The sequence below is a fragment of the Strix uralensis genome, chromosome 4 (assembly GCF_047716275.1).
Source record: "Strix uralensis isolate ZFMK-TIS-50842 chromosome 4, bStrUra1, whole genome shotgun sequence".
In the NCBI taxonomy this organism is placed as follows: Eukaryota; Metazoa; Chordata; class Aves; order Strigiformes; family Strigidae; genus Strix; species Strix uralensis.
The window spans coordinates 127,734,420-127,761,729 of NC_133975.1; the positions used below are offsets into that span (position 1 = coordinate 127,734,420).

General features: G+C 45.5%; 1 protein-coding gene across 3 annotated transcripts in view; it reads left to right on the top strand.

Annotated features, from left to right (window-relative positions):
• The first annotated feature begins 15,422 nt into the window (after positions 1–15,422).
• The window catches only part of SLC35F4 (solute carrier family 35 member F4), a 126,717-nt gene continuing 114,829 nt past the window's right edge, over positions 15,423–27,310 (top strand). For all 3 annotated transcript variants that reach the window (XM_074869099.1, XM_074869100.1, XM_074869101.1), the window contains exon 1: positions 15,423–15,680. In XM_074869099.1, coding sequence (XP_074725200.1) covers positions 15,578–15,680 — 103 coding nt within the window. In that variant the 5' untranslated portion in view covers positions 15,423–15,577. The remainder of the gene's footprint in view (positions 15,681–27,310) is intronic.

A 27,310-nucleotide genomic window follows, 5' to 3' on the forward strand; every position in this document is an offset into this window, starting at 1 on the left:
GAAGTATTTTAGTTCAGATCAGAAACACACCAAAGTTGGGGTCCAGTAAACATTTAATAATTTGTAGAGAGGAGCTCCAAGAGAAGAGACTGGCCAAGAGTCATATCACTGTCCTGGTGGTCAGGATGCTCTGCTTTGGACATGAGAGATGGAAGTGCAAGTCCCCACACCACATCAGGGAGATGATTTCCATGTCCAAGCCCAATTAATTAGCTTGTTGCCTACTCTTGGTATGGAGTTTGTTCTCTGTTGGGAGCAATGGATTAATCCCAGGCAGGGAAAGGTCATGTCCTAATACCCTACATGGATTGTGGTTTATCTTTGACCAGGCCCGTTGCTTAATTCTTTTAATTCAACCCATTCTTTTCCCTTCTGACTGATGGAGGTCCTTTGATGCAAAGGCATTAAGTGAAGCTTGTTCAGACACTGGATGCAGTCATATGATAAGTTGGGCTAATTAGGGTGGGCAAAGCACTAAACTAATGTGTCTGTTCTGCTTCCAAGACCCAAGCTCGCTCAGTTTCTGCACAGCCTCACATTGTACCTCTGGTTCTGAGCATCCCATCTCTCAGCATCAGCTCTCCCTGTGTGCTGTGTAGTGACCCTTGGAACTCCCCACCATAATGAGGATTTTGTGTGGTGGCAACATGGTGAGGAGTGAGGTACTGATGCATCTTTGAGGGTCCAGTCCCCCACACTCAGTCCAGGGAGCTGCTGGAGCAGCAGAGACTCACTGGCTGGTTGTGTCACAGGTGTCTGGGTGCCATTTTCTGGTACGATCGTATGATCTTCGCTCTTCTTATCATGCCATCTTTCAGGTAAGAAGCACAGCCCCACATCCATGCCTTGCTGTCTGTGTATCACTTGATGCAGACAAAGCAGAGAGCACCTTCTGCTCGCTATGTGACAAGGAAGCTTTGATCACTCTGACAAAATCAAGGTTGAAATGGAGCTCAAAAGCCCCTTCTCCTCCCTTTGTGCAGAGATACTGTCTTCACCAGGGCTGTGACTGTCTAGTAGTTGAGGCTGTTGTGCCTTTGGCTGCTGGTTTTGATCACCTTATGCTGCCGTTCATTTACCGCTCATGGGACACATCCTGTGGCCAGCAGACTGGAACTGACAGTCTCTGGCTGCTGATGGTAATGCTGCTTTGTGGATCGGCTGCTAGGAGCCTCGGTGGTGGTTGGCACAAGCAAATGTCTTCTTGGGCAATATGAAGTGTCAGCCAGACAAGGATCCTCCCTGGAGCTGGCCTGAAGATACAGTGGTCCCTTCCACCTTCATATCCCCTGTTCATGTAGAATCACCCTTTGCTGTCCAGGCTGCTGGAGTAGGTAGCTTACTCCTTGTAGATCTGACATGAAAACCTATAATGAATCTAAATCAGTCTCTGCCCATGCTGCTGGCAAGCTCTGCCTTCATACAGCCCAAACTAAATGCTTCTGAATGTATTGGGGTGGAGTGGCTGCCTTGCTTTATTGTAGGATTGAGCTATGAATGGAGGGTTCACAAATGGTGGGATACCTCTTGAAGAGACTCTGGATAAAAAATACTGGACAAGTTTATAGAGGAAATGTGGAATTATTTATTTTTTTTTTTTTTACAGGTAGCTAGCAGTGATGCTTTGTACTTGGAGATCAGGCTGGAGGGAGTATTTGCCTACAAGAAAAGCTGATTAACCTTTGCTGTGCCATGCTTCAAACAATTTAAAAAGATCTACAGACCTACAAGCTACTTATAAGGAGAATAAACTTTTAAAGGAGTTTATAAACTGAGGATTTATAGAAAGATTTTTTTTTTTTTTTTCTCATGGAGAGAGTAACTGTCTATTTGAACAAGTCATTTTGGTATTCTCCATCAGGAGAAATCTCAGGGAAACCAGGTATTGTCCTAAGAACATGTAGGAGCTCTTGCAGCCTGTGAGGCTAAAGGTGGAAATGGCTGGGGAAAGTTTTCTGGCCTCTGCCATGCACTATAAATGCATCTTTGTTTTACAGCTGAGGAAGCTTGAGGCAAGAGGAGTTGAAATTTGGCTTAAAGTCACACTGGCAGCCAGATGTTTCCCCAGAGTCACAAGTCATGGAAATTATTGTGTTGCTTTCAGAGATTTTTGTTTGGAAATTTTTTTGTTTAATCTTCCTTCAAGTACCTATTAGGATATGATCTTTAAAAGGTAGTGTCTACTAAGGGTGTTATCAAGGCTCCTTTTCTTCAGAGTGGTAAAAATGCAGAGCAAGTGCAAATGGTAAATAAAGGATCTTTGGATACTAATGAGGTAGTAAAATGTTAGATGACATCCAAAGGTAGAAAATACAGAGGAAGATATTGTTACAAAACATTCAAAAGGAGAAGCTTTAAATTAGCTGCTACCATCCGGAAAGGAGATCTTCAAACGGTGGTAACATCTTTGAAAACACTTCCAGACTCAGCAGTGCTCAAAAAGGAAAACAGCATGGGAGGGATTATTAGGTAGGAATAAATAACAAATCAGAAACTATCACTTGGCTTTTTCTGCAGATGCACAGTGTGTCTGCAGTTACATTGTGTGCAGCGCTGCTCCCCCATCTCAAAAAGGACAGGCAGAGCTAGAGAAAGACACAGTGAAGGACATCAGAGATGGCCAAAGATATGGAACAACTTCTGTATGAGGAAAAGTGAAATAAATAAGACCCTTCAACCTGGAACAGAAATTAACAGGGAGAGAATAGGATGGAGTTTTGTAAAAGCAGCAGCAACATGGTGAAGATTTAAGGGAGCAGTTAAACATTGTTTCTCATAATGAAGAGAGAAAGGGGCACTAACAAATGGTCAGGTGGGAGGTTTTAAAGTAACAAAACAAATTTCCTTTCACAATATGCGTTTTAATGGGAGAAACTTTTTGTTGTACCACATTTTTTACAGAAAAGCCTACAGACATTCCAGAAAATCAGGGACGAAAAGTCCGTTTAGATGCAGCTTAGCAATCACATGGAAAAATGTCATGCCACTTGTCTGAGGCATTTGGACTAGCATGGGATGAAGCACCCTCTGGAACTGGTTATCCTTCTCCGTTGATTACAGCAGGAATGTAAAGGTTCAGTTTAGACTGGATGTGTACATGTTGGACAGCTAAAGGAAGGTGTGATAATTCTTCTCACCCTTTCTGACATGTTCTCCTTGGAACTGACTTGCACAAGGCTTGTAGGAAGATAAATTCTTTCAGGTACAAGGCGATGAGCCCAACTTGTGATCAAGTCAGCAAAAAGCTGGATTCTCTGGCTCAGTGTTGGAAAACCACAGGAACAGCAGTTGGTGTCCTGAAAAGGTAAGAAGCAGATCCAGAAGGGAGGGGAGCAAGACAGGGTGGCTCAGGGTGGAGAAGGGACAGGAGGAGAGATGGTCCAGACCTTGGTACACAACTGCCATCGATCATTGCTTACACTGAAAGGGAATTAAAAGTGCTGAAAGCCATGAGTGTTCCCTCAGCTGCCGTAATAATTCTGCGTATTACAGATTCAGCTGGGTTTGTTTTTGTAATCTCTTAAATTGCGTTTTGAGGCTACTTTCCAAAGTGGTTGGTTGTATTTGTGGTTTGCTTGGGTTTTTTTTAACACAGTCACGATGTATCTTTGTCTGTATCATATCATTTTGCCTTTGGTTTTCCTCCTGTATCTGAGCAGTGCTGTCGCAGAGCAAATGCTCTCTCAGGTGAACAGGACAATACGTGCACTAAGCAGAGGGCTGCAACTCTGTTAACAAGATTGAGATTTGCTTGAAGAAATCAAAACCTTTGTTAGTGGTTCATTGCCAAGCATGCCACGGCAAGGCAACCAAAGCAGGAGGGGGAATGAGGGGCAAGTTTCTTACCCTATGTTTTCCCATGTGGTTAGTGATTATCAGAGATTTATTTTGTGAGGTCCACTCAAACACCCGCTGGGCCTGATTTGTGGATGTCTTGAGCTCTCCAAGCTACAACTGAAGCCATTGGGAACCGCGCTTTGAACATATAAAGTACTAAACCACAGTTAAATATCTGGAAAATTGGTGTCTTTGTCTCTGCACCTACTTCCCTGTGTGTAAAATGAGGGCAGCGAGGCCTTTTGACGTTAGCAGCGTGTTGTGAAGATGAAGTCAAAAAAGTGACTTTTGCACTTTGTTTGCAAAACTCCCAGTTTCTCCTGTGATGAGTGTCCCAGAAAAGTCCCACAGGGAATTATTCATGTTCTATTCAGTGCAGAGGTTTGGTGCTGTGCAGAAAATAGGGGTTCAGCTCTTACATAGACTAATGAGTGTGGAAAAATAGTGACTTGGTGTCTTGTCCCCACTGTGTCAGCATCTCCAGGAGGTGAGAGACTTGCAGGAAAAAATGATATGTAGCCATTTCATGGAATATGGGCTTGAATTCAGGGGTGTAAGTAAAAGCTAGCTTTGAGGTTGTGCTACTTAAGTCCTAGAGGTATGAGAGGGAATGTGTGTGGTAGGAAGAATGGGGATGGCTCTGTGTCCAAGTCAAGGGGTAAGGAGAGGATGAGGAGGAAGAGCCATCCTTTGAACTAGGCATAAATAACAAAGCTTTTGGAAGTGGGGCAGCTGCAGAGGGAAGGGGGACTAGCCAGAGCCATTTCCTAACAGCCAGTTTGGGTATGGGGCATGATTTCAACAGGTGGTTAAAACCCATCCAACATAGTCCTGATGGCACAGACAGCTTTTAATTTGGTGCTTCTGTATCTTTTAGTGCTTGACTTTGTAACCTTGACATTAATGGTCTCTGGTTTCAATGTAAAAAATTGAGAGGTAGCAACAGAAGTTTCAGATACACATGACATCTCCTTGAAATGGAAACATTTGATTTATACCACAGTCAAATAGCTAGCAGGGAGGTAATTTATTACAAACAAAGGAAAATGACTGGAAGGCCTTATTCTTCACACCAATGATAGGAAGTGCTTATTACTGCTCTAAATTTCAATAGTATAATAGTCACAGCCCTGAAATTAGTGAATTTATTTCTTTTAAAGATTATGCTAGCAAATGTGTCACTTCCATGTTACACTTCAAAGAGAAACCCAGCACCACCCTGGCTGTGACAGGAGAAGGTTTCCTGCCCTGCAATGTGACTCCTGCCAAATACCATTGGGCTACCTTACTAAAAAAAAAAAAAAAAAAAAAAAAAGTGCCCTTCTACAGAGCCAGTGCTCTGTGGCACTTTCAAGTAGATCTCAGTGCCACCTCAAGTACCATTTTTGTCATTGAAAACTGATGCTGCCAGCAGCGTTTGATATGAATTGAGCATTTCTTCTTTTCGAGTAAAGAAAAATACTGTGTTCTCGTAAAGTTAAAGATTCAAATAGTGCAAGAGGGAGCAGCAGAAAATTAATCACCACCAGACACTGAAAACATTGTTCATAGCAAGTTGCAGTACTCTGGAAAACAGAAGAAAGTACTACAATTTTAAAGTAATATATATAGCTAAAGACATTAACAGCTGGCTCTGTTCCTGATGAAAGATTTAAAAATTTATGTGGTGAAGAGCAAATAGTTTTGATGTTATCTGGGTCAGTATTTCAATATGACAGCTTGTTCTGGCTGCAGAATATGTTGGTCTGTGCTGATATCTGACAAGCCCCGTTAGATACATGAGCCAAACAGTGATCATGTAAACACCAAAGACCATATTTAAATTACTTTGATGCAATATGTGGGATTGTTAAAGGAAGAACCATATTGTCATTTTCCTTCTGGGCCTATAGATCACATTTGATTATATCTCACGTAACAGAACTGAAGTAACTAGAAATGGAATGGGCTATTGTGGTAAAGAGGGAGAAAGGAAATGATTTTTTAACCACACAGCATCTATGACTGATTTCCTGGTGCTCTGGGTTGAATAGACTTGCTGTTGTGGGAGTCTTTTTAGGTACAGAGTGGCTATATGCAGTGTTGATTGTCCCACCCGTGAGGAAGACTGGACTACAATGACCTGGAGATGCTGTTTTGAGTGCAGCTTTCAATGGGTTTATGATCCCTGAGGCTCTTGAGGGGGGGGGAGTAATTTTCTGGCACACTAGTATCTGGAGATGCACACTTGGTCCAGATCTCTGGAAGAAACATCAGGCAATGTACATAATTTTCTACCTGATTTTAAACAGATGTGTGGCATTTGACAAACATGGGATAAGAGGCTTTATTTTAAATAAGAATATCATTCTGAAAGGATTTCCCAGTGCTTGTTAGCAGTCTGGGAAGTTCTTTAAATACAACATCAATGAGAAGGGGAGAATGAGATGTGTACGCTGGGATCCTACCTCTAATGGCTGAAGCACTGAAATGAAACAAGCAGCAGGGTAGGTCATCTTGAAGGAAGAGATGTGGATGATACATGTGAATTTTGAAATGCTTATGGAAGCAGGAAAAAATACTGGCAGAAAAGTTGGGGTAGCAGCAGGTATCTCTATGGACACAGACATAAATCTCCAAATAGCAGAGCTCAAGCAGAAAGTTCAGAAGCAGTCATAAAATATGCAGTGACATCTGGGAGCAACCTGGATTTAATTAGAAAACTGTTTGCAAAAGAGATCTGCTGTCCCTCCCAAGCTTTCTCCTTGGACACCGTGATAGATCTCCAAATAGCAGAGCCAGGTTAGGTGTTGGAAAACAGAGTACTTGAACAGCTTTGCCTTCGGTACAAAGTAATGGCTGAAAAATCGTACCAGCAGAGGGAGCGGGACACCAGTTTTCTTTTTCCTACATATGTATCTAACCCAAGGAATTTCCAGAGAGAAACCAGATGTTAAAAACCAGACTTCACTCACTGATCCTTTAGAGAAGGTGTTAGATGATGTAAGTTTTCTCCCATGGCTATGAAGTAGCTGCAAAGGCAGAAAAAGACTACAAATATTATGGAGCAACTATTATGGAAAAAGCTCACAATGTTTTTAGGGTACTCGCCAGACGCTTCCAGTTTTGTTTGTAACATCCTGTCGTGAGAGACCCTGGATTTGAGGCATATGACAGAAACAGGACTGAATGCTCTGGGTAATGGGGCTGCAATATGTGATGAGACCTGGATAAGGAGCCTGGGTCAAGTTCATTGTGTTCTTTGGGAGAAGGTGGCTGGGCTCCCTTGGCAGGCTGTCTGGGTGTGACGTAGTGCTGCTGCAGGGACACAGCATCAGCAGCAGATCATGAGTCCGATGCGTCCACTTGTGGGGCAGAAGAGAGTTCACAGTGCTGGGCTACAAACATGGCAAGTATGAGCTCAAAGGGGAGGGTGCGTGGAGATCCAGCCAGATCTGTCACGTGATAAAGGTACAGAAACATAAGAAACCTGACTGGAGAAAATCCAGGGAACCTGAATTCACGAGGCTCTTCTGGAGAGGGGTCAGGGATGTCGACGCTGCTTGGTGATATGACAAAGTCAGCATGCTGAGGCTGGGCAGTGAAGACCAATTGCAATCTGCTTGACTTAGCCCAGCATGGTAAACAGATGGAAAGAAAAGGATAAAATTCAACCTCACCTTCACAGACAGCTCACGCCATAAAAACCTCATTCCCAAAAGCAAAAAGGCTCAGCTTGCCGTTGTACCTCTCCAAAGGGTGATGTGCGCAGCCTCCCAAGGCTAGCAGGGAAAGCAGAGCACAGCTAAAGGTACTGTCCCAAGCCTGGGAGGCCTTGCTTTCTCCACATAATTCATCTTTCTGACTGGCCAGCATGTTTTCAAGGGAGATATGCACACATGCACATGCATGCCTACTCAGCTAATCTGTTCACCGTTGGTCCCTGTTGAGTTGTGCTGCCCTACACCCTCCTAGGTGCAATTTGGGTACTTCAGAGCTTGCAGCCAGCAAATTCATCAACCTTGGGACAATGCAACAGCCTGCCCTTCTGCCTCCTGGAAGCATACGTGACTCAGGATGAAACATCCCTGTCTTTAGAAGCATCAGGATGACTTTTTTTTTCCCCAAGTCACACAGTTATTTAGTGGTGACGCTAAGGGCTTGATTTGCACAAAACTTCAGAGCCATTTGGGATGTACCATGAAACACTTGAGGGCCTCCAGCTGCCAGCACAGAAACAGACCATCTCCTTCCATCCTCTGCTCTACCTGCCAGTGCTCTGCAGTTTTCTCAGATGCCCCGTGGCATCTTAAATGACACCACGCGTTGCTGATGTTCAGGTCAATGAATTGAGCCCTGCCTCACCTTAAGATGTGGAGAGGACTCACATGAAGAAATTCTGTGGAGTGAAAGTGCAACTTGTGTGATGGGAGACTGGGCACAAAGGATCCTCGGCAAGTAGCTGCGAGCTCTTCTCTTGAGAGCTGGGACTGGAGAGTCCTAAGGGGACACACGGCCATATCATCCAGATGCTCATTCCTGAGCAGGAGATGATCAGTAAGGCTACTCCACTCCTTAGGCACCAGGTATAGATTCAGTTTAGGACATCAGAAGGAGCCAAACCTCTATCCTTCTATAGCATATTGATCTGAAGGACCTGTGAAGGACAGGGGACAGGACTAATTTTATTGCTAGGGCTAGGTCACATGCTTGTTTTAATCTCCGTGCTTTTGGGAGTGAGTTCTGAGAGGAGACCACTTTCTCCAACAGCATGGGACATGTCAAAAGGAAGGAGGTAGAGGAGGAGATCTTTCATTTTGATTTAACTGGCCAGAGCATGGAGCAGCCTAAAGGAATTGATTTGATGTAGGCAGGGAGAAGTATGGGAAGGAAAAGCTGAGGATAGACTGGACAGCTGCTTCTCAGGTAATACCTTATGTATCACTGGGAGCTTTAAGGGGTTACAGAACTGATTTGAAGACACCGAAATCTTTACAGTGATGACAGATGATCAGGCCTCATTCCATCAGCAGCTTTTCTGTGTACACAGAGAGCAAATCTCTGCCACCAGGAGGTAGTAGAGATTTTTGAGTTTTTCATGCCACTTTTCAGGAACTCTTAGCTCCTCAAAACACCAATCTGGGAAACTTCATAGGTGCAGACGTATTGAAAGAGCCAGGACTTTATTACCCACAAGAAAACTGCTTTGTAAAACTGCCCAGGATTGCAGATGTCTTGTGTGTGTTACACAGAGTGTTGCTCATTGTGGGTCCTGCCGTGCTTCTTGCTGATGTCAAAAGCAATTGAAAAACTGACATAGACGATCGCAGGGCAGAGGAGATTTCTGATACTGCATCATGAGCTCAGTATTGTCCTGACTGCCAGCCACCCGGACACTTCCATGTCAGTGCATCAGCCTGTTCACTTTCGAATGACACCAGCCTCCAAATCCAGGGTCAGAGAGAAGTACACAAAATCTTACCAGATGCTCAAGAAATCAGTGTGGGTCTCATCACAGCTGAGTCCTGAGTCACAATGCAGAACTCCAATTCCTCCATGCCTCCTGAATGCTGAAGACTGCCCAGAGATCAAATTCTGGTTTGAATGGGAAGGACAGGCATCAGCAGGAAAGTGGTTCCTTGGAAAGAGCATCATAGATTTATTCCAAAAAGTACCTTGTTTTCTCTGAAACTAATGATTTCCTTTCCCTATCCCTATCACTACAGTCAGACTGGAATCTGAAAGTCCAGCCAGACTTTGTCCAACCCAATTCTCACTGCTCCCAAGAAAGATCTGCTGGTATACATGGTCACAACGCTACTGAAAACAGCGTAAGAACCTAGTTGTGGCCATTCATCATTCTCAGACCTTGCTGAAGAGGTGAGAGTTGAAGAACTAGAGCAATGGGTATAACCTAGGCTATTGACTGAACTCTAGCCATCAAAGAAGGAGGGCAAAAGGCATGGTCGGTACTTTGCAAAAAACAGGTCTCAGCCCATCTTAAGTGATGCAGAACACAGTAGCCACGTGCTCTTTGCATTTGTATGGAGTTCTGGAACTGTTATTCTTTTTTTTGTCATTGAGACTGAGCAGAGGCACCTTGGATGACCCTTAGGGAGCAAATACCTGCAATAACCAGTTGCAATTTGCTCTGAGTCTCTGTCTGTTTCCCCTCTCTTTGAAACAGGCATCAATAAATTGGCAGTGCGACTGCTAAATAAATGTTTCCAGGAAATGTTTGAGAGCATGGGCTCAGAGGAATAACTACCTCCCTTCGCTATTTGGAAACAAAAATGATGAGTGCCCTGAAAGCTCCTTTCTTGCCAGCTTTAGTTAGACTAAATGTACAGACCTAGGGGCTTGCATTTTTATACATCTTGGGGGCAAATGCTAACTACCACTCTGTTTCCTAGTGTCCCAAGTGGATCGGAACATGAACATGTTCATACAAATTGCTCTGTAGCACAGGGACTCTTTAAAGCTGTGCTGCTGCCTGGACTACAGGTGCACAGTAAGAAAAAAATGCGCATAAGCCATTTTTTCAGGCATTGCTGACAGAATGGGTGTGTTCAGGCCTGGTGGTGTCTCCTCTCATGCCCTCTCCTGAGCTGAGCTCTAAGGGCTGGGTGTAAGCTGTTCCCTGTCCAGGAGTGATAACCACAGCCTGGTTTGGGATTAGGAAGGCGTTTTTTTCTAGCTCAGATTGCCACCATTCCGGTGTCTGCATGGACACATCTTGCTTGACAGCCTCCTCTTTTTTCAAGATTTCTGTTTCTGTCTGTTCTTTCCTTTCCCACTCATTCCCATTTTTCTTCCTTATTCTTCAACATTCCTTTTGTTATTTTTATGACAGCTTTCTCCTCCATCCTTTATACCGTCTCAGTATTCAGAAAGAATTGATTGTTTCTTGTTCTGCCTCCCTTCAATGAAATCAACCGGCATTAGAAAAGCTGCCTAGCTCATTGCCAAATCAAAACCTTTTAATATCTGGTGATGCTCTGAAACATTTTGGAACTGGACTTCAAATTTTGTTCCAAGCTGGAATCTCCCCAGTTTTCAAACAGAGGGGGAAAGCTCTTAAAACCAATCTGCCAGCTTCAGGCATCTTTACACTAAATGGTTTCATATTGTCAATGAGTCCTTTTTGACCTTGATGTCACTGGAGAGACTAGTCCATCCTTCATCTCCGGTGTGTGTGAGGCAGAGTGCGCAGGAACTGGCTATGCTCCAGTGACTTTCATGGGTGTCACTTAAGAGGACAATTAGAGAAACTTTAAATGCTACAGGCTTTCTTTTCCCTCTCTGTGGGTCCAGCTTCTTCATGTTTATGCGAGATTTACACTAGCATGACTTGTCTGAGAGAACTGGGCCCAAAACATATAAAATAAATGTCTCCAAATGACATGAGAGAAGTCCTATTTGCCATGACTTTTTAAAGATTCTTGCTAAGTTGGAGTCCAAGCCAAAGCGACACATTCTTGTTAAAAAAAAAAAAAAAAAAAAAAGTGTATTGGAGTGAAAACAGTTAATTTGGAATGATCAACTTGTAATTGATTTTTCACTTAAAAGAGTTGCTTGGCATTAAACATTCCTTGCTGTGGCAGTTTTTTTTTCTTTTTTCACATGTTTACAGGCTCATAGGTAAGCTGCATTCAGAAAGTAACAGGCACTGACAGACCAAAGCTGCCTGTGTTTTTTATAGCACACTCCTGATAATAGCTTAGGTCAGAACCTCCTCAAAGAGATGAGACGGCAGGATTGGCAGTAACCTCTGCTCATGGACAGAAATCGCCTCTTTTCTCACCTCAGGCGGACTGGGGAGGTATGTGGAGGAAGGTGAAGTAGTGAAGTTGAGGACAGGGGACTGGCGTGGGAAACAGGAGAACTGGGTTGTATTCCTCAAAGCCTTTGGTTAATCTGCTTTAGGATCTCAGGCAATTGCTTCAACTCTAAGCATTTTTGCTACCACTCTTGCCCTGTGTCTTTCCCTAAATCCTTTGGGCCATTTGTCTGATGTGGGGACCTACTGAGCTATCACCATTGGGTCTTTAGCGTACCTTGCAACATAAATAAGGAACTGAAAAGGAGGAAATGATGCCTCAAGGAGAAAGAACCAGAGCCGATGTGGTCAGAAAGCAGGCAGGTAAGGAAAGGTCTGCTTCTTCAGGCTCTACTCACGTGAAGATACTCACTGTGTCATGACAGCCCCATCCAGTGGGATCTGAAAGGCAGCTGTGAAATACACCCGGACTCTTGTTCCTTTCTATTTGAGGCTGTCTGGGAAAGCTGTGAGCAGCAAAAAAGACACTGGGACTGTCTGTCTGCAGAATCAGCAAGATGATCAGGAGACATTTACATTGTTCTCTCACTTGAGAGGTTATTTTTGCAAACATATGGCCTGGAGTGAAATACGTTTTTTTGAAAAACTGTGGCCAAATTCTGTGGCCATTAATAGTGTAGAGAAAGATAGCAATTTGTAGAGTCTAGGGGAAATTCAACCTGTACAATAAGCTCCAGGCTGAATTGATTCTTTTAAAGCTCTTCTCTGGATCCACCCTTAGATTTTACTTACAGAGTGGTAAATACACAAATCTCTCTGAAAAATCACTTTAGCATATATATGAAACAAGTGGATTTGATGGGCCTGTTAACTTGAAAAGAGGAAACAAATAAGTCCCCATGTGCCCCTAATAATATGCCCTTTTCTTGGTAATAAATGGTAGTTAATACATCTTACTCAGCTAGGCTTCCTCTGCATTCCTTTAACCATGAGTTGCAAAAAGCCTAATTGCAGAAAAAGCAATCATCTGCTTGATTTTTCTTAAAAGAAAAATTGTCAGCATAGTAAGAATTCAGAAACAAAATGAAGCTGCAATTCATTATAAGCTTTCAAAGCAACTGTGCATCTATTGCATAGAGCAATATTGGAAGAGAACCACAGTCAGGAACAATTTCAAGAATGGCTTTGCTTACATTATCATCTAGTGATATTTAAACATGCACAGCATGTCCCTGAAAGCCTAGGGATAAAAGGAAGAGAAGAGATGAAAAATTAAGCCAGAACTAAGGTGTTTGGAAAGAATTTGAAGCTGGGCACATTAGTTTAACCTTCAAATGAACCAGTCATTTCTTTCTTTCTCTTCAAAGTAACACTTTTAAGTCCTGAAATTTGACTTTGAAGCTGAGATCAATGCTGGTAACGTTCTCATAACACCAACTCCCACTGGAGGTGAAATTGGGAAGGGGGGGACTTGTGGTTTATTCAGAGATTCTACACAACACACCAGGCAAGTGATCTTTGCATCAACTGTGCTTCCCTAACTAGGACAGAGAATTTTAATCTTGCAGAAGGGGTTAGAGCCTTATCAGCTTCTACTGACCCAGCACCTCTCAAAGCCAACTAATACATAGTCTGGCTCTCAGCCGCTTCTGTCCCATGGTCCGTGAAATCCTGGAGGGGTGTGGGCTGCTTATAACACTCCACAGATCAGAAGTAAAAAGAAAAATGTCTGTTGTTGGTGTAAATTCATCGTTCAGGAGTCTGTGCTTCTGTTGGACAAATACAAAAAAATCTATATATTGAAAAACTTTAAAAGTCACTAATCTTGTTTCATAGCTAGCCTAAAAGGGGATGAAGAAATGAGCTATGCCTTGAATTCTTGAGTTATAGGTGGTTGATTTATCACTGATTTGTAACTGTCCTTAGTATTACCTAGCAGCATGTCAGGAGACAAGAAATCAAGATCAAAAGAGTATTTAATATCTTAAGTGCATTTATTATATCTGCATTCATACATCAGAAAACATTGATCTTCAAAGCACTGTACGAACACTAACCAGCTAATGACTCCCTATGCAAAGCCACAGCAATGGCTATTTTTAACACATCTATCATTTGTTTGTGCTTATAAAAGGCTGTTTTGTGCCATGAGCTTATTTAGCCAAGCACAGAAGGGAGAAGAATGAATGTGAACAGAGAAGGAAGCAAGAGATATGAAATATCTTGACCAGGTTCCCCATGCACCAGTTAATGGAAATGGCTGGATGAAAAAGGAGTAGGTGAAGATAAGGTATGACAGAGCCACAAAACAATGAGAGGGCTGGAAAAAAGTAAGTTAATTACTAGATAGAAATACATCTTGGAGGAAGAAAGTCTGGTTACTAATGGTCTTTTCTGTCTAGCACAGAGAAGCGTAACAGGGACCAGTAGCGGGAAAGTCGAGTAATTCAAAGCCTAATTGTTACCAAAGAGAGAATTACCCTTTGGAAGGAGTTACAAAGCCAAACGGTGAAATTCTCAGCTCTTTTTTCAAATGCAGGCAGGGATTTAGAGGACAGCCTATGGATAGAGCTGAGTGGGAGCAGGTGTACAGCCTGTCTGGGTGATGGAGGGCAGAACTCTCTTCTCCTCCTTGGAACTTTCCTGCAGCGTGGGACAGCACGGCTGCCACCGCTGAGGCGATGGGACTCCCAGTGCCACGCGGGGAGAGCCACGGGCTCCTCTGGAGGACACAGATAGCACTGAATGGGGAAACCTTCCCCCACCAAGAGTCCGCCGAGGCCAAATTTGGCCTCTAATCCTTTCTCCAACACCTGTGGGCAGCCCCTGGGCAGGGGAACACACAGATCTGAGGAGCTGGACCTGCAGGTCTGTGGTTGGCAGGTGCCATTTCAGGACCCTCCTCACCCATGCCAAGCCCACAGCTACCCACGCGTGGGGGAGCAATGACCATCCCACCAGCTGGAGTAACCCCACTTCGATTTCACGAAGCTGGTGAAGGGCCTGGAGAACAGATCCTCTGAGGAGCAATTGAAGGAGCTGGGACTGTTCAGTTTGAGGAGGAGAAGGCTGAGGGGAGACCTCATCACTCTCTCCAGCTCCCTGAAAGGACATTGTAGAGAGGTTGGTGCTGGTCTCTCCTCACAGGTGATTAGTGACAGAACAAGAGGGAACGGCTTTAAACTGCAACAGGGGAGGTTCAGACTGGACATGAGGAACAAATGTTTCCCAGAAAGTGTGGTCAGACAGTGGAATAGGCTGCGCAGGGAGGGGGTGGTGTCACCATCCCTGGATGTGTTTAAGGGTCGTTGGATGAGATGCTGGGGGATGTGGTGTAGGGGAGAACTTTGTAGAGTAGGGCTGATAGTTGGACTCGATGATCCCAAGGGTCTTTTCCAACCTGAATGATTCTGTGTGATTCTGACTCCACAGGCGACCGTGTCCCTTGGGCGGCCACCGGCCTGGGGAGGATCCGGGGGGGGGCTTGGCACGAACAGCGTTTCTTTACACACAGCCGCCTGAGCGGGACTCGGGGCTCTGAGGGGAAACACCCCCCCCAGCGGGCAGGTGCCCGGCCCTCACACCCCCTCTTCCCGCCTCATCTGTGGCCCGGAGAAGCGAGCCAACCCGCCGCCCCCACCTCCTCCTCCTCTGCCCCCCGCCATGCCTTTAAATAACGACTGAACCACCGCCCCCCCTTTCCCCCGCATCGCCGCTGCCCGCCCGGGGCTGGGCGGGAAAGGAGGGGGGGAGAGGCCGGGCTGGGCGCGGGCCGCCGCCGCGCTGCGGAGCCCGTCCTGCACCAGGCGGCGGAGTCAGAGCGAGCGCCCCGGCGGCACCGCAAGCTGCGGCGGCCGTGCCCGCACCGCCTTCCTCCTCCTCCTCCTCCTCCTCCTCCTCCTCCTCCTCCTGCTGCTGCCGGCCCGGTTCGGCTCGGCTCGGCGTCCCGCCCGGCCGCCCCGCGCGGGGCTCCCGCCCTCTATGGATGGGAAGGCAGCACCCAACGGCGTGGCCACCATCGAGGACAGGATCTTGCGGATCACGGGCTACTATGGATATTACCCGGGCTACTCCAGCCAGAAAAGTAAGGCGCCCTCCCGCCTCTCCCGGCCCTTGGGGGGGCTGGAGGGAGAGGGAGGTGGCGGCAGAGCCCTTAGGGTGCCCATGCTCCCCCCCAAAATGCCCTCCCTGCCCCTCGGGGGGTGCGTGTGGGGGGCCAAGGGCAGCTCCCTGCCCCGCTCTCCCCTGAGGAGACGCGACGGGCCAGGGGAGCCCCTGGTCTGCGGCCGGGGGGGGCCGGCGGTGCAGGAGCGCGGCTGGAGAGGAGGGGGGCGGCGGCGTTTCGCCGCGTAACTTGGGCGCCCGCGGCTCCATCCTGCGGCCAGCGCTCAGGAGGGGTGCGGGGACCTTTCACTGTCGTTTGGAGGTTTATTTTTCATTTCCATCCCCCCCTCTACCGCCCACCTCCGTGGGGTGCGTGTGTGTGGGGGGTGTGTGTGTGTTTGCTGAGCGGGTGCTCCGCGCCGCACCGGGAAAGTTTCGGTCCCGGTGGGTCCCCCCGGGCGGCCGCTTCAGCGTGAAGCTCCTGGATTATTCATCTTCCTCACAAAACTAATCAGATTTTTCCAGAAAAGTGGGGAGTTACTGAGGGGTTTTCCTTCGTGCCATTTTAATATGAAACACTTGTGGTTTTAAAGGTTCGGTGTTGGTTTGGGTCTTTTGGGTTGTGGTTTTTGTTTGTTTTTTCCCCCCTTAAAAGAAACAGCTGAAATTGAAACAGTTGGTCCTTGCAGAAATTTACTGGTTTTGCTTTTGAAGTTTTTAATTAGGAGCAGCGGGTTTCTAGCAGCTGGAAGAACCTTAGAGGGTTCCTCTTGAAATTGTGGCTGTCCCAGTGCTCTGTAGAGCTATTTAACAGGGAAAGTTAGGCTAATGAAAGAAATGATTCATTCTTACCACCGAGGAAATGGTTGTATTAGGGTTTTATTGTCTAATAGTTGCCTTGCAATTTGCAAAAGCTACGACGTGCCACAGCTTAAAAGACAAAAGGGGAATGGAGGCAAAGTTAGGGGGGAAGGAAAGGCACCCCCCCCCCCCCCCCCCCCCAAACCTTAGTGAGGTGAGCACGAAGGAGCAGACTTTCTTCTGCATATTTAAACTCCCCTTGGATCAGAGGAGGTGAACTGCTTTCCAGAACAGGCAGTGCAGTACACTCCAGCTCTAATACAACAATAAACCAAAACACAATTAATAAACTGCTAATATCAGACAAACATGTCTGTGGGCTTTTTATGATGGAGGAAAGCCATGCATTGAAACAACTTAAAAAAAAAAAAATCCTTTATGTAACGGTCAGCTGAGGAAGCCAACAGTCAAGACCAGTGGTTTTATTCAGCTGTCATTTTTAGCATGCTAACAGCATGACAGGTGTTATGATCATTTATTTGCCGAGGTCACTTGGTTTGTCTATAGTCAGAGGAATTGGGAAGAAGCTCAGAACAATCTGGGGGAATGAATATGTGACAGTCCAGGGACTATTTAAGTCTGAGCCAGGTGGGACCTGTATCCCAAATTCTGCAGCGGGTCCAGAGGCTCTCTACAGTGTCATCTACCAGAGAAGGATGAGGATACTGGCTTAATACTTTTTTGTAAGTTTGTTTGAGTGGCAGAATGCAATTTTTCAGGGTGCAGCAACACTCCCACTCTCTATCAAAATGTAGACCTGAATTCAGTGTTGGCAATGCAAGTGGCTCTGCACGGGTGCATTGGGGAGGCCAGACGAGATCAAGCAGAAAAGCTTTCCCAGTCCAGGACCAGGTTTTGCAGATGCTACAAACTGCATCTGCTTAAAATTAGATAAAGCATGCGGGGAGAGGCAAGGCTTTCAAAAGTGCAGACTCTTGGGATTTTATTGTAAATCTCCCAGCCTTTTGTACCTTTGACAACTGGGTGCTGAGGCAAAACAAAAGTTATTGGTGTCTCAGGTTTTGATGTTTGAAGAAAATGAGCAAAATTTGTGGTTATCATGCTTAAAGAGGAAAACTGGAAGTGTGTAACCTAGAGATATCCCAATACTTAAATGCCCTCAGGTAAAAAGCATGCACCCTTTCTAAGCCATGAACACTTTTAAAAGCAGTCTTGCAAGTTTTGGAACCATCATCATAAATTTTGGAGTGCTTGCAGTTGGTGAATGACTACCTTACCCTTGTGGCTATGTGGTTTTGGTTTATAAAGTGCTTTAATGTGTTAGGATTTTCACAAAGATGTTCTGCCCCTACGTGGGGAAAAAACAGGCATCTTTCAGGCATCTTGAACATATAGCCTCTTGGCACTGAGAGTCACTCTTGGAGGTCCTGGCGTGGAGTTTTTACTCTGTTCCTGTGTCTAGGCTGAAGTATCGCTTTGAAGTGGTGTTGCTTCAAAGTGCTGTTGACTGACAGTTCTAATCGTAGCTAATTGTTCAGTACAGCTACAGCACTGTCAATGTAAACACTCAAGGTGAGAAGTTTGTACAACTAATTATTAACGTACTTGATACCTCAGCTTATTTTGGTGAGGGCATGATGTTTGTCACTGTTATCCAAATACAGTTTTAGTGTAAATAAACAATGCTGGTGCCTTTTGCTGGAGAACAGTGTGCTGGTGGCTTGCTATGTGCTCAAAATTTCAGGTAGGTTGCGTTCCTACCCTTCCCAGTGGCAGAGGAGCTGTTGTCCTGTCGTGTGCCTGAATCTGTAGCACGTGCAATCATCTGCTTACGTAGTCACCCTGCTCCTGCCTGGGTCTGAAGGGTGCCTGAGGAAGCGGGCAGCTGAGGATGAGCTGTTGTCCCCAGGATGGCTTTGTGCTCTCTGCTTCTTGGGTACCCCTTGGGTCTGATCAGAGAGCTGGCCGGGCACCAGATGGGGATGTGATTTGGCTGATGACAGCCTGCTGATGGTCACCACCTTCCTTGAGGCTCCTCTTTGTCCCCAGCCTGCTCTGCCCAGCTGGGGACAGGGAGATTTTGCTTGATGAGGAAAGGTGAAGGCAGCGGGTGGGTGGCTGCTGTTCTGCTCGCTCTTGGGGGGTCCTGGAAAACGGCAAGAAAAGCCCAAGGCTTTGTGAATTGAGCTGGTGATTTACGTCCCTCCTTTAGTGGACTGGCATGTATTTCATGGTTTAACAGGAGCTTATGCCTAGGTTTCTGTGTATGAAGGCTTAAGGACTGCTCACAAATGGTCATGAAATCTGATGTCAGAGATCTGTAGTCTTCAAGAGCTGTTATGAAGAACTGCAGTATTTTCTAGAGACTTTTGCTTCATCTTCTATATTTGTGTGCACTAACCTACTTCAGACTTGGGAGTGTGCATATAATGATTCTTTTGTTAATTTTAAGTTGGGCACTTTTATAATTTTATTCTTAATAAAGAGCTGTTAGAGAAGGAAAGTACCTTCTTTATTTCTAAGTCATCTGATCAAGAGAAGGATGGATTTTGGTCTGGTACCTGCATCCATGCATACTGCAAAAAACCCCATATCCTGCATAAGACACAGGAATTGGAGTGAGATATGATGGGTTCCCCACATTCCCCTGCCTCTGTTCCTGAGAGGAAAAGGGCCCTTCCTGATCCCAGTCATCCTGTACCTTTGGATGCATGGCTTGACCCCTTAATTCCTGCATTTAAAAGGTACAAAGTATGTACGAGATCTCTGGCTCCTGTGGGAAGGAAGAGGGGCTGTGTATCTCTTCCAGTAAATTTCTTCCAGTTACTCCATGATTTCCCAGGGCACCGTGCTGGTGTAGAACAGAGGTTCCAGCCTTTGCCCTGGGGCTGCAGATGGTGCTCCCGTGTTCATGACCGCTTTGGCTTCATGTTTCAATGTGTGCATTTTCATTTGGTCTGTTCCAGCTTTTCCATCTACACAAACAGTGGCAAACCTTGTTCCCTCTCCTGATCTTTGCCATAATTTCTCATTCTTCTCTGACTTTTTGCTGGTAATACAATCATGTTTAGTGTCTCCAGTCTTAAGAGTATGTATGGGTTTGTTTTTTTTTTTCTTTTTTTTGCTCTTTCCAACTGCCACCCCATCTGCCTTTCATCTCAGTACTGAGAGCTTTTTTACTTTCACACTACAAAGTTCCTCTCCTTCAAGTCTGTCCTAACACCTTTTCTGTGCCTTCCACTGAATTAAAACTGCTCCAGCCAAACATTCTCATCTCTAATCTTCATCAGCTTCACCAAGTCCACCTCCAAGTTAAGCAGTTTCTGCCTGTGTAATGTCTTTTTGATGGAGCTCTTTCCACCATCCACAAAGTCGTATGTCTTGTCCTGGCTCTCAGCATCGCAGATCTGCATTTCCATAAGGCTGTTTTCTCAGGCCTGGACAAGAACAACATAACTGTACTGAAAATGCAGTGGCTGCACTTGTTCTCCTAGCTCTTCACATGGGCCATCACCTTCTCTTTTTCATCATGCTTGGAGGGCTTCTCTTAATATGTAAAGTTTATTTCTACCCTTCTGGCATCTCTCATTCAGATCTGGAGGGTTTGATTCTCACCGCAGCAGGCCGTGAATGCCAACCTTCAACAGGCGCTTGCTAGACTTTCAAACGTTTGTACGTTGTCCCATGCTTCTTCGAGCTCCTCTTCCCCACCAGACTTGCCTTGAAACCCTGGAGTTGCAGTTGTGTAACTGCTCTTAGAAGCAGAGCGTGGTGCCTCGTGTCTGTGCAGCAGTGGGACCATCGGCTGTGTTACTGGGTACTGGGTGACCAGTACCAGTACTGGGGTTACTGGTACTGGGTGACCACCCCTCTGGTGCAGCTGCATGCTCAGGCGTGTCTGCTGGGGAGCTGGAAAGCCCTTACAGCAGTCTGTGTCCTTAGTGGTGCTTGGCACCTGGGAAGCAATGCTGAACCTGGCCTTAACGTTAGCACAGTCACTGTAGAGAATAACCTTTGTGTCTTCTTACTTCCCTAGAACGGCTCAAGAAAGGTTTTGTGGTTTAATTTGGCAAGTTAAGCCTCAAGTCAGCAATCTGAATTTAAGCTTGCACTAAGCCACTGGGCTTTGACAATGTGTTTAAAGTTAAGTCCATGCTTAATTGCTTTGCTTAATAAGACTGGGATTACAGGGCATGCTGAGCCAGCATCAGTGGCTTGGCAATTCGGCTCTCTTGCTCTCTGAGCAGAGTAAAAGGCTGGGAAGGGGAAATCGAACTCTGAAACGTTGGAGGGAATTTTCTTCTGGTTATTACAGCAGCTGTGCCAGCAGCTCTGCTGCAGTACGAATCACATGGCAAACCCAGATCATCTCGGTGCTTACTGAACACCGTGCCTTTCTGGTGGCTTGTCACTTCCAGTGAGAGGAACAAAGTCTCAGTCGGTTTTACTGGAGGCACCCAGCTGCTTCTCCAGCAGCCCGCAGAGCCCTCGCTTCCTCCATGCAGAGCACACACAATGGGAGAGACTGGGAAAGGAGCAGTTGAAGAAAGGTGCTTTAAAATTTTTGGTGGATGAGGCTGGTTTCATCGAGCTGTGCTTGAGAGTGTCTGGGAGGGAGGCAGTGGTGTCTGAACTGGCCTCTGTGTGAGCTGAAGTCTCAGGGCTGCTTCGGCTTGTACTGGTTGTGGCAGCTGCCCCCATGCCACCTAGTAACATTTGGGTTGCAAGGACTCCAGATGCAGGCCTGGGCTGGAATAAACTTTATTTCAAAACCTTTCCTTCCCTGCTGGACAGGGATTTTTCCATAGGAGCATCATTGTTGGCCCTTCTTTTTGGCAGAGTGTCCTGCAGTGGGGGCTGGATTGCAAACTGTAGATTTAACAATCCTTTTCCCCACCAGCTCTGGGGGCAGAAGTGGATGTCATGGCATGGGATGCAGTCCTGGGATAGTTGCTTCTCCTCACAGGCTTGTCTCTCTGCCAAAAAAAAGAATGGCTGTGTATCAGCATCAGTAGCAATAACTTAAGAAGTCATTTCTTTCAGCAAAACAGATTTTATAAATATTCCTTTGCCCGCTAATTTTGGCAAGACCGGCTGTGTATTCTTTAATGGAGTAGGGCCAGGCTTTGTGTGGATTTCTGTTGTGCTGGAAGGGACAAGCCAGAGCCTTGGACTTGTGGCTGCCGTGTGGGACCTGCCCTTCACCAGAGGACATAAAATATTTTAGAGGATGAGGGGTTTCATTAGCCAGCAGGGGATGGAACAGGGTCAGTCCTTGGCCTTTTGTCAGGGACTGATTTGGTCTTTTTGGGTCAAATCCCTGGGGAGCTGAGCCATGAAGCTGCGGTACCTGAGTATGCCATGGCATATGGGTGCAGTTCTGCATGACCGAGGTCAGCAGGGATGAATTTAAATCAGGAAGGATTCCATGGGGACCAGGGCCATGGACCCTTGCAGGAGGGGACTGATAGAGCTTGGCTTGCATAGGCTAGCCAAGATGGGAACATGGCTGCTGCTGCTCCAAATACATCTTGGGAGGATAAACAGGGAAATGTAGGAAAGAAGAGTTTTATTTAAACTGAAACGGCGTGTTGGCACACAGACAAATGGGTATGAACAGGCCATGAATAAATTAAGGCTGGAAATTAGCAGAAGGCTGAAATTAATGGCCAGAAAGTCTCTCCCAGTCTTATGTATCTAAATAAGAATTATTTCCCAAGCTTTAAAGATGCCTCGTGAAGAAGTTTGCCAAGATTTTGAGAATAATGACTCCTCTTTGGCAGGGAAAAATAGAGACAGTAAGGTGGGGGGGAGGGATGTTAATTTGCCAGCGATTGTGCAGAACAAGCCATAACATTTGCTGGTGCCATCTCTTCCTCCACTGGTGACTGCACAGAAGGTCTTACGCTGAACCTGGCCTGGTGCTAAGGTTGGTGGAGGTGCTTTCAGTAACTTGGTAGCTTTCTGCGTGTGCTCTCTGCCTGCTTTTCAGTTCCTCCACCCTCCTGTGCTTGCTTGCTTCAGCTCTTCTTGCATAAAGACTTCCTTGGTGCCTGGCCCTCTGGGCGATAGCTGGGCTGTGCCTCATGCTCCCGGGTGGCACAGCTCTCCGGCAGCCTGCTGCTTCGCCTCACTCGCACCCGTTCACCTGAGGTGGTTTTAAGCTCTCTCAACCTGGTGTCATTCTCTTTTCCTTGTTTTTCCTAAGAGAGTTGCTGTTGCATACAGCTCATTAAGAAATGACCTGGGTATACCATGAGCTCCTGTCACTCTGCTGGAGTGCACAGAAGAGGTATCCCTCATTTTGACCCTTCTTCCAGCACTCTTTCCCTTACATTGTCTTCCTCATCCACTCAGGCAGGCAGCTGCATATCTGGTCATATCTGCATATTGGTAAAGTGTGGTAAAATAACATTCCAAAGCGACAGATGGTTGTGAGCAAACTTTTATCCTTCCGATGTTTATGTTCACTTTTTTTATTAGTGGTTTTAAGAGTTTGCAATTATTTCTTCTGCGCATTTGGCACTTGATGGGCTTTTGCTCAGCAACCTGCATGGGGATTCACCCATGAAAGTGAATTGCAGCTTCCTGTTTGTTGAACAACTGGTGTCAGGAATTTTTTCATGCAAACCTGCTGCTGGATGATCGCAATAATGAATAGTGAAAACGCCTGCAAAAAAAGTCACTGTTTCTTTGTGGCAAACGTAGAAATGGGGTGGGGGTGAAGTGAAGTACTTAACTGGCTGGTTAAATTATTCACCAAAAGTAAGTGGACCAGCTCTATTTAGTAAGACTGAGAATCTTTTCTTGCAGTAAGGTGAAGTTGGATTCCCCAGTGGCCTGCAGTTTGGGCTGGCCCTCTGCAGAATGGAAGATTTCACTGCATGAAGATGGAATCTGTAACATTATGCCTAGGTAATACCAGGGTATGGCTTACGCAGCGATGGCAGAGCTGTGAGAGCATCCCAGGCACTTTGAGTGCCAACAGTGAATTCATTCAAAGGCATGCAGTATGTGTTCACATTACAGGCTCTCAGTGTATCTGCCACACAAAGAAGACCTTTCTGTTATTGCTTTAAAAATATATTGATTCTTCTTAGACGTCACTTGCAAGTACTGTTGATAAGATGGACTTGCAGTTTCCTGAATTCAGCTGGGCTGGCCTGGATCAGGGTAGCAGAGTGAGGGAGTGAGAAAGGTGTGTCTGCTGTCCTTTCGCAGAGGCAAGGAGAAGCCGTTTTGCTCCTGTTCTGGTTTCCTTATGAGCTAAGGCAAGGGGGTAGGATTCAGGTCTAGGGTGGAAGATGATGTTTGCTGCTGTTCTGGTAATCTTAAAGATGTTCCTTGTCTCAAAGCTGTCCAGTCTATTTCGTCTGATGCAAGAAGAACTCCCATACCTGTTTTGAGTCTTATCTAAGTTTCCAATTACATTTTTTTGGGGAAAGAAGGGAGAGACAAGCACATAATGGCAGTTCATGGGTCAGTACGACTCTACCAAAACAGTTCCACCAAATCCACTACTAGACCAGTCATAGACCTGGTAGCAATCTCTCCACCCAGAGTGAGAAAGAAATTGTAGCTTGAGGCCAACCTGGCAACTCTTATGGTTTCATTCCTTCCTGTTTCAGGCATTTTGTGCTTGCGTTATGGCTGGGAAGTGGCTGTTTATGGCACTGAAGCAGTACTGCTTGAGCAATTGCCTGCTGAAGCAATATACAGTACAGCTATCTCTCTTCCTGCAGAGGCTTAGTCTTCTGGGAGACATTTTTGATGAGGGCTAACATGCACCTTTATTATTAATGGTGTAGTTGGAGATGCTGTGCACCTCGCTAAAAAATAGTTTCCTATTGGGGACTGATTTTTTCGTATGATTCATAAGAACACAACTGTGCAGGTCTATTCCAGCTAATGGGCATCATATACCTGAATGTCTAAGGACAATACTGAAACCACGTGCTGCTGTGCCAGTGTAAGATAAGTGTGAAACAGGGCTGGAACACATGTTCTCTGTCAGAGTGCTCTGAGACAGCAAAGTGATTGCATTAGTTCACATGGGGTGATTTATATTCAGCATCTGGAAGTAAGATGGCATAGTTGTTATAGTGCAGTTGTTAAGACCCTTTTCTTTTATACGTCTGAAACCTGGGACTTTTTAATCCTTTCTTAGACAAAGCTTGCAATGTGGAGTTTGCGTTCCTGGAGTTGTATGGGTGCAGATTGGGGTTCTTCTTTGCAGTGCCAGAAATAACCTGCTGTGTGATAGGTTACAGGGGCTAGAATTTGTAGCAGCTTGTGTGCAAGTGGGATGCTCCGCAGTGCTCCACCAGAGGAAATTCTTCAATGCTGAAAGCGTGGATGGTAGGAAGGGTAACTCTTCGTGGTGTTTCTGTACCACGGTTTGGAATTCTGAGGAGGATTGGTTCTGCATATGAGAAAGCACTTAATCAGCTCTCTGTACCCAGTGAGGCTAACACAAAGAACAAGTGGAAAATAATTAGACTTAGCATTTACTGGGAAGATGGAAAGAAGAACACATCTGATGAAGTTTCCTAATTTTCTATCAATTCTTGCTTTCCAGGGTGGGATGGAATGGAAAAAAAGTGAGGATTAGCTAAAAAGCAAACTTTAAACTTTTCAAGAACATGGCTTCCGAGGAAGAAAAAAAAAAAAATCAGACTGGTGAAATGTCTGAAATGCCACTAAAATGCCACTTTTCATATGCATTGAAAAAAGAACCTTGGAGGAAGGAACAAAAGACATTTTTCAGCTGAAAAAGTTGAGCTGTTGTTGGTGTGCCAAGCCATATGTGTCCTGTCGAGGTGATTCATCCAGTACAAGGCCTGCCTTCTGTCACTCTTCTTGGGGGACCCTTTGACAGTGGGCACAGATTTGTCGGTGGTTGTGCGCCACAAAGCTTGATGCTTGCGGGGAGCGTTGGACTGACTTCAGTGTGCAGTTAAGTGCACAACTGTTGTCTGACCTAATGTTTTCACGGAGGTGTGGGTCCAGGAATATGCCTTCTGAAGGCCACCTGCTCTCATATGCAGACCTCAGTGGTTGTTCAGAGGGTCGACTTAAAAGGCTGAGGTTGTATTTCACCTGTAGATGCACTGCGGCAGGCGAAAGCAGTGAAGAGGCTGCTTACCGGGTTTTCCAAGGCATCCTTTTTGTTTCTACATGTTCAGTGTTGGAAAGGAGGTTAATTAGATCAAATTAGAGCGACTGTATTTCTAGCTAGGGTCTGTGCGGTGTCTTTGTGCACATGTGCTTTGAAGTGAATTCAGAACAACACCTTTTGAGCATCCTTGTGAAGACAGGCATCCTCGGCTGTGGGCTTAGAGAACTTGGCTAGAAGAAAAGATGCTTAAACTTAGCTATTCTGCACAGATGCAGCAGTGGCCCTTCTGAGAGGCAAAGTTTCTAAGGCAGACACCTGGAAATACCACTCTGGTGAGTGTGTACATATGATTTAGCTGCAGTGCTCTCAAGTTTTGTGCGTGTAACTTTGAAAACGTACCCCTTATTATTGGTGTAAAACATACAGTGCAGTGAAGTTTCATAGCACTTTGTGGAGATAAGACATTTCTTGTAGTTTACTTCTTTAAGAAGGCAAACAAAATGGGAGGTGCAGCTCTCAGATTTATCCTATGCAGGGGCATGGAGGGTAGAAGAAATCCATCACTATCACTATGCACATTATTAACAGATGTTGGCTTTGGTCTCTTATTTTAGCTGGGATCTTGGATTTGCTGTACAAATAATAGTAGGGGACAAACCTCAGTTGTCTGGGTTCAGATTTACTTTAGTTCCAAAGCCGCTCCGGGATGTGGGATGTTCACAGCTGAGTATGTTTTTGGTTTAGCTGTAGACAAAAGTTAAGCCCTTTTTTAGGATTTTTTGATGAACACAGCTTTGCAGAACAACGTCGAGTTTCCGATCATTTCCTATGCTTTTTTTTTTTTCCTTCTCCCCATGGTGAAGCAGTCCTAATGATGTGTTACCTGGTGAAAGCTCACCTTAGAGCACGGAAGTCCTCTCTCTGGTGGTTGCCCTTCACATCCTCCCTGTGGCTGGGGAAAACAAGTCATCCCATTTTGTTTGTGTTCCCCAAGTTTTTCTGTTTCTCTACTTGGGACTGTGGACAGGTATTGTAGTTTAGAGCAACCTAAATTGCTAAATACCCTCCATGCACATGAAGAGAAAATTCATAGATCTTCATGTGAGGGTTACGGGCATTATCGCCTGTCACATTCAGGTATTCAGAAGCAGGTCTCTCTGGAAGCCAGCTGGATAAGAATGCAGTTTGAACTGAGTGTGTAGATACTGGGTCTTCCACTGCATTTATGCTTTCACTGTGTATTTCAGTGGCTTAAGCCATTCTCCTTGGTCCTGACTTGGTCCCTTTTCATCCTATCAGTCTCCCTGTGTCTGTGGCATCGGACTGAGCTCCTTGAAGGGAAGATCTGAAATGAAATATATTTGGTGCCTTTGATGTGCAGAGCCATTTTTACAGGCTATGAAGAAAAATGGTGTCTGTGTATTCCCAAACTGAAGAATACATGATTGCTGTTCCCAGCCTCCCTCTGAGAGCAGGCTTTGACATCATTCATATTCTATGGTATTTTTGTAGCAGTCTGTTAAGGTCTCGAAGAGAGTAAAAGGCATGATTTAGAAAGGAAAGAATAGCCCTGTACCTTGTGGTAGGTCTGTGAGCAAGCAGGTTCTTGTTCTTTGGAGTTGCTGCTAGGTCTCTCTTTTACCATGCAATATGTTTTTTTTTTTTTTAAA